The 13,844-nt window shown below is 35.5% G+C and overlaps 1 protein-coding gene across 1 annotated transcript in view; it reads left to right on the top strand.

Annotated features, from left to right (window-relative positions):
• Nucleotides 1-13,844, top strand: part of BRD4 (bromodomain containing 4) — a 185,860-nt gene that overhangs the window by 89,888 nt on the left and 82,128 nt on the right. Inside the window, 1 exon segment of the mRNA XM_072601166.1 lies at nt 7,933-8,251. Within this exon segment, the coding sequence (XP_072457267.1) occupies nt 7,967-8,251 (285 nt within the window). The 5' untranslated portion in view covers nt 7,933-7,966.

The following is a 13,844-nucleotide window of genomic DNA, read 5'->3' as shown; positions in this document are numbered from 1 at the left end:
ATTGTTACCTATTATTGATTGCTCTTCCCTGATTTTTCTTGCTATCTTGATTCTCTTTGGCTAGAGCCACTTGAGACTGGTTATCTACCCCCAATGCTTTTTTGCTGGGCCCTATTCTCCTCTTCCCCTGTGTTAGAAACATACTCACTTTAAACACAGAACAATACTTGTGAAATCAGGAAAGCTTTGATTAATTTTTACGTTCATTCCCCCTGAATGAAAGAATAGTTCCTAATTCACTGCTACATTTGTTCAGACCAATGCAAGCCTTTTTATGTTATGCCCAATTTGAAATTCCCACCTTGCTCTCCTTTGGCCAGAATTGTAGGGTTCACCTCACCCTATGTGTGCCACATTCCTCATTTTCTTTATAGAATGACATGATATAAAATTTTTTTTTTTTAAGGAATTCCCTTAAGTGATGTACAGTCTTTCTGGTGTCGAACTGAAAGTTTGGTTAAAGAGATAAACAGGCTAAGTGATACTTTAACTGAACAGATGATAAATACAGTATGTTAAGAGAGTTGACAAAATGTCGATTGAAATTACAATCCAGGATATCTGTGTTTTCCACACCATTAACATGCCATAGCATAAGTCTGTGTCCATAAAATATTAAGAAAAAGTCTTGTTATTCAAAATAGGGTCTTGGGTTAAGGGTCTCATAAAGAATGCTCTTAAGTCTGCCGCATCTGGCCTTGTTGACGTAGGAAGAGGTGTTCTCTGAGTTTACTCTGAGAACGAAAACCTTGTCAGGTCCAGGCTCTTCTTCTGATTGATTAATTTAGGCTCTGGCCGTTATTAAGGTCTAAAAATGATACATTATTAAGTGATTATCAGTGGTATTACAGATATTACATATTTTCTGTGGAAACATAAGTCCAATTCATCTCCTGTACCAGGGAACAGCAATCTAACCTGCTGCCTGTTTTTGTACAGTTCACAAGAAACAAGTATTTTTTACATCTTTAACAGTTGGAAAAAAATTCAAAAATACTATTTCATGACATGTGAATGCTGTATGAAATATAAATTTCAATATGCATAAATAAAGTTTTATTCACACTCTTCACAGCCACATTCTTTCATTTACATACTTCCATGGCTGCCATTGCAGTACAGTGTCAGAATTGATTATGTGAGACAGAAACTGAATGTGACACTGGCATCTCTACATACTACTAGCTTGTTACACTGCAGATTTCACTGATACAGATAAAACTTGACAGAGTTAAATGAATTGCTATTCTGCAATGTTTGATATTTTTTTAATTACATTTTTAAAATTACATTCCCATTATATCAACATAGAAGATGTGACATTTTTATTACTAGTTTTTTAACTCAGGGCCAAGATTGAAAATTTTCTAATAGAGTAGAATCATCCCACTATTACCAACATGAATGCCTTTGGAAATTAGCTTCTATTACATTTAAAATTACAATGTAAAATAGCACTTGTATGTAAAATTTATACTGTGGTAAACTCAGTTCCACGGCAACTATTCTTTGAATTACAATATGAATGCTGTATACACTTGTTGTGCCATCAGAAGTTAAAACAAGAAGTCAGTTTCCATTCCCACATAAATTTACAGGAATATTTTTCTCAATTCAAACTACAATTCCAGCAGTGTATTTTTAACCTTGATGCAAAGTGCAAAAGAAATTTTCATATTTCAAAATCCATTTAACTATAATTGAGGTGCTTTCACCTATCCTTCCTACTATGGTTTATGATCAGTTTAGATGATAGGGAACACTAATTTTTAATTCCAGTTAAGCAAAATGTAACCCACAAAAAGAATTCCATTCTCATTAGTAGACCTGTATTGTTAAAGATTTGTGGGAATTTGTTTTCTCTCTTTATTTAGATGTCAACATAATATCCTTGATTTTTGCCTTGTGATCCACAAAACCTAAAATAATGACTTTTTTTTTTTACAGAAAACATTTGCTGACCCCGTTCTTTCCCTTGATATCAACTCTCATAGATTTCATTATCATCTGTCTCTATGCAAATACTTCTCAGAACTATTTATCCAGCCCTAACCTCTCTTCTGACCTTTGTCCTGCATCTCTTCCTCCCTAGTGGACATCTCAAGCTAGATGTCACTTAGATATCTTAAACTCACTATGTTGAAAACTGAACTTAATATATTTTCCCTCAAATCCTCCCTCTTTGAAATTGTACTGTTACTATCAAGGGAGGGTACTACTATCCTTCTAGTCACAGACTTGAAAACTGGGTGTCATCATCAAATCCTTATTCTCATCCCACATAGAAAATTAGTGGTAAAGTCAATCTTTTTTCCTCATAACATCTTTTGTATTTGTCTTCTCTAAGACTACCATCAACTCTGCAGAACCTCCTCACCTCAATTCTAGGCTATTTTTGGTCTCCTTGCCTCAAGTCTCTTTCTTGTCCACCCTTCACTTGGCTATCAAATTGACCTTCCTAAAATAAAGGTCTGATCATATCACCAATCCCATTTCTCCTGTCAGTAAACTCCAACAGATCCCTAGGATTCCAGGATCAAATGCAAAATCTGGTTTCACTTTTAAAGTCCTTCATAATCTTGCCAATTCCTACTTTTTCCTGCTTTTTTCCACCTTCCTCTCCCCCTTTGTGTGTACTCTGTGATGCAGTGACACTAGTTCATATTACACTCCTCTCTCCACGATGGGCATTTCTACTAGACTTATACCTAGAATTCTGTCCCATCTCATCTTTGCTTCCTGGCTTTCCTGGCTTTTTAAGATCTTAGCCAAAGTCTCACCTAATTCAAGAAGCCTTTACCAATCCCCTCTAATTCCTGTACATGGCTCTCTGATTATCTCCAGTTACTCCTGTATATTTTATTTGTGTATAGTTTGCATGTCTTCTCTCTGTCAGGATGTGAATTTGATCAGGCCTCTCTTTTGCACATTTCTTAGTGCCTGCCACATGTTACATGTGTTTAATAAATGCCTATTAACTAACTGATTCATAACCGAGAGGCTCTGGAAGATTCTACCTACAGGATGATGACTTATTGCATGTTTCTTAGGACTAACCTAGGTAAAATTAGAGGGTGACAATCAGTAGATATTTACTAAGTGCCTACTAGGTGCTAGACACTGCATTAAAGCTCCAGGGATACCAAAGAAAAAAATGGTTAAAAATTATAGTCTCTACCTCTCAATGAGCTTACAATCTAATGGGGGAGACAATGTGCTGACAAGTATATACAGGATATAGCAACACAGGGAAGGCACTAGAATTAAGAGGGATTTAGTTTAAAAAGCCTTCCTATAAAAGTTAGGATTTAGTTTGGACTTGTAGGAAGCCAGGGAAGTCAGCAGGCAGAATGGAGGATGGAAAGTATTTCAGGCATAGGGTATAGCCAGAGAAGTGCACAAGAGAGATGAATTGTCTTGTTTGTGGAATAGTCAGTGTCATTAGTTTGAAGAGTACCTGATGGGGAAATGAGGTGTAAGAAGACTAGAAAAAAATATGTGTAAGGGAAGTGGGGTCTTGATTACAAAAAGATTTGAATGCCAAACAGAATTTCTATTTGCCCCTGGAGGGAACAGGTTGCCACTGGAATTTATTGAGGGTGGTTGGGAGTTAGAGGTTGAGGTGGAGGGAGGTGTGGGTGTGTGTGACAGGAAAATCATGTTAGTGGCTACATGGAGGATAGATTGGAGTCAGGAGAGACTTGAGGCAGACTGGCAGTCACTGGCAAATGCAGTAGACCTGGTGTGAGGTATGAGGGCCCTACATTAGAGTTATGGCATTGTCAGATGAGAGAAAAGTGGCCTTATGTAAGAGGTCAAATTAACAGGCAAAGATCTTCTGCCTGTGCTTTATAAAAATTTTTAACATAAATAAATGTTGCACATTGTTAAAGGCCTTTTCTTGATTTATTGATACATCATTCACTTTTCTACTTTTATTAGTTACTTATTTTTAACAATCCTTTAAAAATTTTTTTGAGTTCCAAATTTTCTCCTTCTTCCTCCAGCCCATCCCCACCCAATGAGAAGGCAAGAAATAAGATGTCAATTATACATGTGAAATCATGCAAAACATATTTCCATATTAGCCATGTTGCAAAAAAATAAGTCAGAAAAATAAAATGAAAAAAATTACACTACGTTTTACACTCAGAATTCATCATTCTCTCTCTAGAGAGAGGTAGATAGCATTTTTTATCCTGAGTCCTTTGGAATTATCTTGGAGTATACCTAAGTCTTTCACAATTGATCATTGTTAAAATGTTGCCCTTACTGTGTAAAACATATGGTTTTGAATACTCTTGCTTTAATATGTTTTAATTAGTTGTATGTATCCCTAATATTGAACTATCCTCTCATCCTTTGTAAAAATCAACGTGATTATTGTGAATTGTTTTTTAAATACATTTCTATAGTCTTTTAACTAAGATTTTATTTTACATTATTTAATTTGTTTCCACTAACTATTTGCTATGTAGTTCTTTTTCTTTGCTTTATCCTTCCCTTTTTTAAATATTGGAACTATATTCAGCGTCATAAAGGCAGTTAAGCAGCGTGTTTTCTAAATTTTTTAGAATAATTTGTGGAATTTTTAAAGAATAATTTGTGGAACATATATGTAATTGTAAAAAAAGAAAGAGTACATTTCAGGGGGCTCCCCCCCTCCCCTCTTACAGAAGTATATTGGCAGGAGATGAAATGCCCTTGGTAGGAGTAGCTTGTAATAGACAATTTTGCCTAAAAGAGAGAATGTGGAAATGGGAGTAATTTATAATTGGACTGAAATGGGATAGGTGGCAGCCAAATTGTAAAAGCCTTGCTATGCCAGGCTGATATATTTGTTTTCTATCCCAGAAGCGATAGGCACAGTAGTACTGTTCAATATTTTTGAATAGGGTAGTGACATGGTGATGCATATGTTTTCAGAATTTGGCAATCGGTTTGATACAGAGGAATGAGAAAAGAGTCAAGAATGACTTCAGAGTTTTGAATCTTGGAGACTATAGGATTGTGGTGTCCTTAGCAAAAATAGAGAAATTTGTTGTGGGGTAAGTTTGGAAACCAATATAGCTAATGAGTTGGTACTGTTTAGGATATACCATAGAACATCATGGAAATCATCAGAGCCTGGATTCACATTCCTGACTCATTTTTTTGCTACTCAGAGTGTCCTGACTGTAATAACGGTTCAAAATGTGTGTGTGTATTTACGTATACACATATGACATAGTATAACTTTTCTAAATACTTTCTTCACAGTAATCCTTTCAGTCATATTAGTTTGAATATATATTTCCCAGTTACATTTTAATCTTGATTCTGCATTTGCAGGCCCCCCTGTTTTGACATCTCCTGTTTTAGAGCTTTAACAGCACAAATAAAAAAGGAGTCTATTTCAGTGAAGTACTTAACCATGTGATATAATGAACTGGGAGTAAGCTCTGTTCATTGTTTGTTGCCTCCCCCCCTTAAGTGGATGTAATATCTCCAAATATATTTAGTTTTCAAATACAAAAATTGAAAGACAGCTTCCTGTTCAGCTCATCCTTTCATATGTAGGTAGTCTCTTATAAAAACATATTTACCTGCCAAAAGGAGGAACCCAGGTGATGGAGAACTACTAGACCTTAACAGTTGAACCTCATTTTATGTGTTGTCTCACTTATCTCTGAGCAAAGAGGTAGCCAGTTGGAGATAAAAGGAGGACACCCCTGGTCTTAGTGATGAGATCTAATTTTGTATTTTGATTACTATCACATACCAGAATTATTAGCTTGAGTGAGTCACAACTTCACTGAGAGTCTATTTCCTAATCTGTAAAATGAGAATAATGCTATATCCTATGGCATCTCATGGGTATATTTGTGAGGATCAAATGAGTTAATAAACCACCATACAATTATACATAAATCTTATTCTGCTTCTGAGTACCTCCTCATTTGACATTTATTTTTACAATTCTGTTTTATAGAACAATGCTTTAACTTTCCTACAGATTATTTATGCTCTAGAAGGCCAAGAAATTCTTGGTCATCTTTGTATTCCTCAAAGTGACTTCCATGGAAAGGTGTTCAGTAGATATTCATTTTAAATAATAGAATATGAATAAATTAAGATTCCTCTTAACTTTACCCTAATGATATATAGCCTACTGCATTATATTTCTTTTCTAAGGGATAATTAAAATCTCAGAACGTATCTCAGAAGGGCTATTGAAAGGGTATAAAATCTACAAAATGGTTGTATAATACCTTTCAATCCTAAACTGATTTGAAGTAAATAATATGGAATTAAATATGACATTTCTGTTTTGAAGGAGCAAAAGACAAGGAGATAATAGTGATATAGTGATTTGGCCCCACACAACTATAAAGACTAGAAGCATGAATATACGACCCAAAGAGTCAAGTATAATCAGTAGTAAGTGTTGATAGCTTTCACAGAATTCTCTGCTACTTGTCCTCTTACTGACTTAGTATATTTCCTTAAATGATACATGTCCCCTCTCCTTATCCTGCCCCTTCCCCTCACTTTTTCCCCAATTTTTTTGATAAGAGAAAATGAATTAGAGATATTCTTTAAAAAAACAAAAACAAAAACGTGTGGATGAGGCTTTTTTATGGATGACACATTTATAATGAGTCAATGTCAACATTTCTTCCATTCATATAAATTATAACTGAGCAGCCTCTGCTCATCCTATGTGATTCTCATCCTTGTGCTTCCCTTAATCCTCCATGAAAGATCTCCCAACACACTGGAAGGTTTATTCTTCTTCTTATTTTAAGTATTTGTTATATACCACTGCAGCATTTTTCATTTGTCATCACATTGGCTGTATTTAAAAATATACATCTCATTTTGTACCGTGAGTTCATTTTCTCTATATCAGAAAGAAGGTAGAATGTTTCCTTATCAATCCTCTGGTCATTGCACTAAACTCCTTCAAATTTTCTTTCTTTAAAATGTTGTTACTATATAAATTGTTGATTGGGTTTTGCTCACATCTCTGTGTTCATAGAACTTCCCAGGTTTTTCTGAAATTGTCTTTATCATAATTTCCTACTGCTCAATATCATTATGTTATCTGTTAGAATTATTCACCCTAATTTGTATAGCCACTCCTCAGACATGTGGATACCCTTTTAGCTTCCAGTTTTTGACAGTAAGAAAAAGAGCCACTGCTATAAAAAAATGTTATATATATGGAACTTTTCTTCTTTTTTTGGATCTCTTTATTGTATAAGAGGTCTAGTGGTGGTCAAGGTTTAGCTTCTGAAGCTATGATCAGTTATTTCATTCATCAGTGTTCTAAAGGCATTTAGAACTTTGTTCATTTTTCTTTGTTACTGTGAATATTTTGTAACTTGTTCTCCACGTTGTGTTTACTTCTCTGTGACTCAGTTCATAAAAGTCCTGGATTTTTTCTGCATTCTTCATAGTTGTCATTTTTATGACACAATACACACAATTACATTTATATGCTACCTACAATTTGCTCAGCTGTCATGGTGTGTAGAGTCATATAACATCTTTCCCTGTAAAGCACAGCACACATGTAATTCAGCCTATTGCCCTAGTTATTTCTACTCTTAGTTCATTGCCTATCTGCAGTAAGTGTTAAGTGCTGTCACAAAAGAAATCCTTGAACATCTCTGGTTTTGGTTTTTTTTTTTTTGTTTGTTTGTTTTGCTTCATTCATTATTTTAAATGTGAAGAAACTAGACCACAGACCATAAACTAATTACACTAGGGACTTGGCTGAAATAGTCCTATAGATTTTAGGGTTGTTCAGTCTATATGATAAAATTACTGCTTAATGTAGATGGACCTACCTCTCAGGTCCCTTCTGACTCAAGTGAAACTTTAATTACTAGAGTTGTAAAATCGGGAGCTGCTTACATGTGGTGATAAGTCTTCTTTCTTTTACAGAGTTCCTGGTGAAGAATGCAATGGGATCAATAGCATGTCTGTGGAGAGCGGCCCTGGGACAAGACTGAGAAATTTACCAGTAATGGGGGATGGACTAGAAACTACACAAATGTCTACAACGCAGGCCCAGGCCCAACCTCAGCAAGGCAGCACTGCAGGCAGTAATCCCCCACCTCCAGAGACTTCCAACCCTAACAAACCCAAGAGACAAACCAACCAACTGCAATATCTGCTCAAAGTGGTGCTTAAGACGTTATGGAAACATCAGTTTGCGTGGCCTTTCCAACAGCCTGTGGATGCAGTCAAGCTGAACCTCCCTGTAAGTACCCTGACCTGAACGCTTTCGCCTTGCCACATTTTGGCCAGTTAAAACAACTGGAATGGTTTTTCTTGTATTTATTTCTCTGGCCTTTCCCAGAGAAACAGTTGATATTTTCTAGGAGTTTAAAGGTTTGGCTGTTCTATTAATCTGAGTGGTTTTAGGGTGGCTTTTCTGTGATGCTATATCAATCAACACACCTTTATTACTACTTACTGTTTGTCAGACATTGTTATAGGTATTGAGGATATGAAACAGAAACCTAAATTCTATTCTTACAAGGTACTTCCATTATAATGGGAGAATCAAAAAGTATATGTACTTACAGAGTAAAATACAAAGTAATGAAGAGTTAGGTTTGGGAGGGAATGTACTAGCATTGTAGGAGTTCATGTAGAAGCTGTCATTTGAGCTATATCTTGGATGAAAAGAAGGATTCTATGAAATGCAGGTTAAGAGGGAGTTCATACCTGGAATAGGTAACAGCCAGTGTAAATACACAGATGGGAGATTGAGTGAGTGAGGAACAGTGAGAAGGCCAGTTGACTGGATTACAGAGTACACAACCAATGCTCAGTGAACCTAGAAGGATGGTTGAAACAGGGTTATGAAAGGCATTAACAGATAAACAAAGGAGTTTATAGTTTGTTGTAGAAGCAGTGGAGGAGCTACTAGAGTTGGTGGACCTGATCACGTTGGTGTGCAATAACAATTACTTTTGCAGCAATATGTAGAATTGCAAAAGACAAGGAAAACAATTAGGAGACCTGTAGTAATCTGGGTAAAAGGTGATTAGAATATGAACTAAAGTAGTGATTATGTGAGTTGAGAGAAGGGGATGGATGTGAGGAGATGTTGGTAGAAATAGCAAGATTTATCAACTAATTAGTTATGTGAGGTGAAGGTGGGTGAGAAGACAAAGATGATTCCATGCTTATGAACCTGGGATATTGGAATAGTGATTGTGTGTTGCCTTTGACAGAAATGGGGAAATTTTGAAAAGGAGAAGCTCTACTGGGAAAGTTAATGAGTTCCATTTTGGACATGTTTTATTTTCTTTGTCATTTGAACGTATCTATCCTGAAATGTCTAACAGACAATTGTTAGTCCAGGACTGACATTCTTGAGGAGAGACTTGAACTGGCTGTTGAGGTCTCTGAATCATCTCTATAATGATTATAGTTAAATGGAAACTCATGAGTATACTGAAGGAGAGAATAGAGGAGTAAGAGACGAGAACTTAGGACAGAATCTTGGCAAGTATCCTCAACTGGGCATATATACATGAGCCAAAAAAGGGATAGAGAAGGAGTAGACAGGAGAATACGGAAAAAAGTATTTTCTTGTATACCTATAGAGGAGATAGTGGTCATATCTAAGAGATGTGGTCAGCAATATCACATGAAACAAATAAATTGAAAATGATGAGGCCTGAGAAAAGACTTATCAGATTTTGCTATTTGGTATCTCATTGGTAATTTTAGAGAGAGCATTTTCAGTTGAGTGTTGAGCTCAGAAACCAAATTTCAGAGGTAAGGATTCAAAGGAGGGGAGTTGGAAGCAGCAACTATAGATAGCTTTTTCTAGGGGTAAGAAAGGGAGGAGAGATGTAATATGATGCTGTGATCTAATGAAAGTTTTTAAGGGTAGAGAAGCTATGGACATATTTGAAAGGTAGTAGAAAAAGAACTGGAATATGGGAAAGGGGTAGATTAAGGTTCCAGTCTCTTGGAGACAGTGGGTGAATATGAGAGTGAAAGTTTGAGAATATTATCATCAATAGCACTGAGTCATGAAGATGAAAATAGAAAAGCAAAAGAAATGAGACAGTGCCTTATTAGAATTATAAATAATCTTTTTTATGTTTTGCTGTGATTATTGCCTTCGTTTAAATTTTGTGGTTTCCTGAGAACTCTTATGATTTTACTATATTTTCCTTATTTATGTCCATGCAATGATAAGTAGAAGCAAAAAAAAAAAAGTCTGGGAAAACTTTTCTTTGAGAATTAGGTCAAGGTGTTTTTCCTTCCTAGTTGTTGTGTGATATGGTTTTTCAGGATATAGATAAGCAGGATCATAAAAGCCTATGTTCTGTAAGCAACTCTAAGGACCCAGAGAGGAGAGAAATGTTTTTTTGGTTGTCTTGAAATCTTTTAGTTTAATATAAGTCATTGCTGAATACTTTTCACTCTGTCTTCATCTTTTCTTCGAAGTCAGGGTCATTAATAGTACACAATATTCAGTTATTTTCCTTCATATTGTTGTAGTAACTGCAAATATGCTCTGCTTACTGAATACTAATCTTAATATATTCCTCTGAGTTCTTTATTTTTATAGCATATTGCATCATTCATATATTACAGTATGTTTTGCCATTCTCCAGTTGGTAAGCACCTACTTATTTATTTCACAATGTGCTTATACATAAACACATGCACGGACACATACATACATACATACATGTGCACATAGACACACAGACACACACGAATGACTTTTTGTAATGGACATCTTCAAAGTATATAACCAGCAGTAGGATTCTTTGATTAAAAGGTATGAAGAGTTTAATCACTTTTTTTTGCCTAATTCCATATTTTATGGAATGGTTTGACTAGTATCAATGTATAACACCATAAAGTCTATAAGAATATATCTCTCTTCTCACCCTGAGAGCCATTCGTATTGAGGAGGAAAAGCGAAAATAATCAGATAGTATAAAGGGAGAAAGAAGAAGTTGATGGAAATTGCTTTTTGGGGGCAAACTTTAAGTAAAAGAAGATATGGCATATATGACGTATGACTTTGGGAGAAATCTAGTGGGACAATAATTGTGAGTGTATTTTTAACCATTAGTGGATAAAAGGATTTTTCCCACTCCGTATAGGAATTTGTTTTTTCATTGACTTTCATGTTGTTGGTCTATTATTTCTTTAAATCCTTTGCATAAGAGTTTTCCCTATTAGAAATGTCTCTTAACTGTGGGATCCATAAGCAGTTCTGTGATAGTCTTCCCTCTTGTTTATTATTTCCAACTTTCCTTTATGTATCTTGTTTATATATGGTTGTTTATATGTTACCTCCTTCATTTACATTATGATTAGAAGGTACAATCTATTTTTTTGCCTTTCTTTTTATCCCTAGTATTTAGGCACACGGGAGGTACTTGTTAATCTGACTTGTTTACTATTTGATATCCCAAATAGATCAGAGGTGAGGAAATTTACAACTCTTTTTGTTAACCTGAATAACTAGAAACAGATTAGGTGCTTATTGATTGGTAGATGACTGAATTAAATTGTGATGTATTAATAGCATATATTCTAGTGCCATGAGAAATGAGGACTATGATAGATTCAGAGAAATATGCAGATTTATATGAACTGATAGAGTGAATTAACTAGAGCAGGAGATTATGTCCCATGATGACCAGAATAATATAAAGGGAACAACTAAAAGGTCTCATGACCTAGAGCAGCACAGATCTAGTGTGACTTCAGCAAATATAATAATAAAGCATGCCATCCACCTTGACAAAGTCAAGTGCAGACACAGATGCAGAACCACTATCATATATATCCAAATATATTGGTTCATTTTTTTCTTTTATACAGAACAAATATTCTTTCTTAGGAGAGATGGTTTCTACTTGGAAAGTGGATTATTAAACAGTGATAGGTAGGGGGAATAAAATAAAAGCATTTTAAAAGTTTCACAGTGGGGAAGTAGCTGCAGAAAGGGTTAAAAATAGCATATTTCTTACTATGTGTATAGGCATAAATTTTATATACAGTCCTAATTAAATAGTCATGTCATTTTTGGGCCATTAATGGACATGCACAGAGCAGGGAAAAATTCAACTCAACTGTGAACACATATTCCTAGTTGAGATCAAATAAGATGACACTCTACCTTCTTGTTTCAGCTCTTTCATATTGCAAGCAAGTGTCTTTTTTCACATTTTCCACATTTTTAAGCCTTTTGTTTGTTGGTGATTTCACTGTCTAAAATGGTCCCTAGGAATAATGCTGAAATGTTCTCTAGTGTTCCTGAAAACAAGCTGTGATGTGCCTTATGGATAAAATACATATGGTAGATAAGTTTCATTCGGGCATGACTTACAGTGCTGTTGGCTCTGAGTTCATTGTTAATGAATCAACAGTACATACAGAGAAAGGAAGAGGAAATCCATTGATCTACACATGAGGACATGTGTGCTAAAGTACAGGTGACCAGAGGCTTGCAGGAACCTAACCTTTATTTCCCCTAGGAGCAATAGTTCAGTATTCACTAATTAAGTGTTCACAGTGACTTTAGAGTATAACTAATGAAGATTATGAGAATCAACTGTATATAAAACCTCCATTCTCCCCCCCAAAGAACCCCAACCCAAATCTTTATTTCATAAGAAGTTCACTGATCGTTGTATGTTCTTCCTTGTTCTTCATGTCCTGAGATGTTTGTGATTGTTGATGATTACATTTTAAAAGAAAGAAATTCGAGGAAAATATATGGCAAGGATAGTACTAGGAACTGGGGCCTTCTGGGAAAGGTATTTCTTCAGCAGAATTTTGAAAGAAACAAGGAATTCTAAAATGAGGGGGGAAATTCCAGACATGGGAGCATGGCATGGGGAGAGGGGATGGAGTATATTGCAGGTGAGGAACGGCAAAAAAGTCAGTTTGGCTAGACTGTAAGAGCATAGGAAGATAAGTAATATAAAGAGTTGAGTTGGGGCTGGAGCTTATATTTGGATCTAAAGATAATAGGGAGGTGTTGGAGTTTTTGTGTGGGGGCAGACTTGGGCCTTGATAAAATTACTTTTGGAAGCTGTACTAAAGATGGATTGAAGACGCAAAAGAGCTTCACATTATTGTTTTAAATCTTTTCCTTCTTCAACTTAGTTGAGAGGTGATAAAGCTTGAACTAGGGTGCCGGCCCCATGACTAGCAAAAAGAATAGATGGGGAGGGGGAATAGAGGTAGAATATAACAATATAGCAATCAATTAAATATGCCTGGTGAGTAGGAATGAAGAACTGAGGATAACATAAAGGTTGTGGAACTAGAGCAAATGAAAGATGGTGGTCCTTTACCAAAAGAGCAGATTTTGGAAGATGGATTTATATTGGTAGAAATATAAAGATTTCGCTTTTGATATATTGAATTTGAGACACCATGGGGGGGATATCAGGGTTTAAATATCCAGTTTGGAGAGCAGGGATGAACATACAAGCAATTATTAAGTGCCTAGTTTGTGCCAAGCACTAGGCTAAGTGTAAATATTATCTCATTTTATCACCACAACAACCCTGGTAAGTAGGTTATTATCCCCATTTTAATTGATAAGCTATATAATTTGCCCAGGGTCATATAGTTAGTAAATGTCTGAGGCTGGATTGGAATCAGTTACCTCACATTACTTATCTTTTAAAAATCTGAATTGGTTAGTGAATTCCCTGTACATCAGATTGACCCTTTGTACCTCCAACAACATCTTCCCCTTTTTCCCTGATTCATCATTGTTTCTCTTTGTGACTTCAGATATCATTTCATCTTTCAAAATTTTGTCCTTGGCCGACTTTCCCTGTAGAATT

The sequence above is a fragment of the Notamacropus eugenii genome, chromosome 4, assembly GCF_028372415.1.
Source record: "Notamacropus eugenii isolate mMacEug1 chromosome 4, mMacEug1.pri_v2, whole genome shotgun sequence".
Taxonomy (NCBI): domain Eukaryota; kingdom Metazoa; phylum Chordata; class Mammalia; order Diprotodontia; family Macropodidae; genus Notamacropus; species Notamacropus eugenii.
The sequence above is the reverse complement of the archived record's forward strand: the minus strand, read 5'-3'. Positions and strand labels throughout refer to the sequence as shown.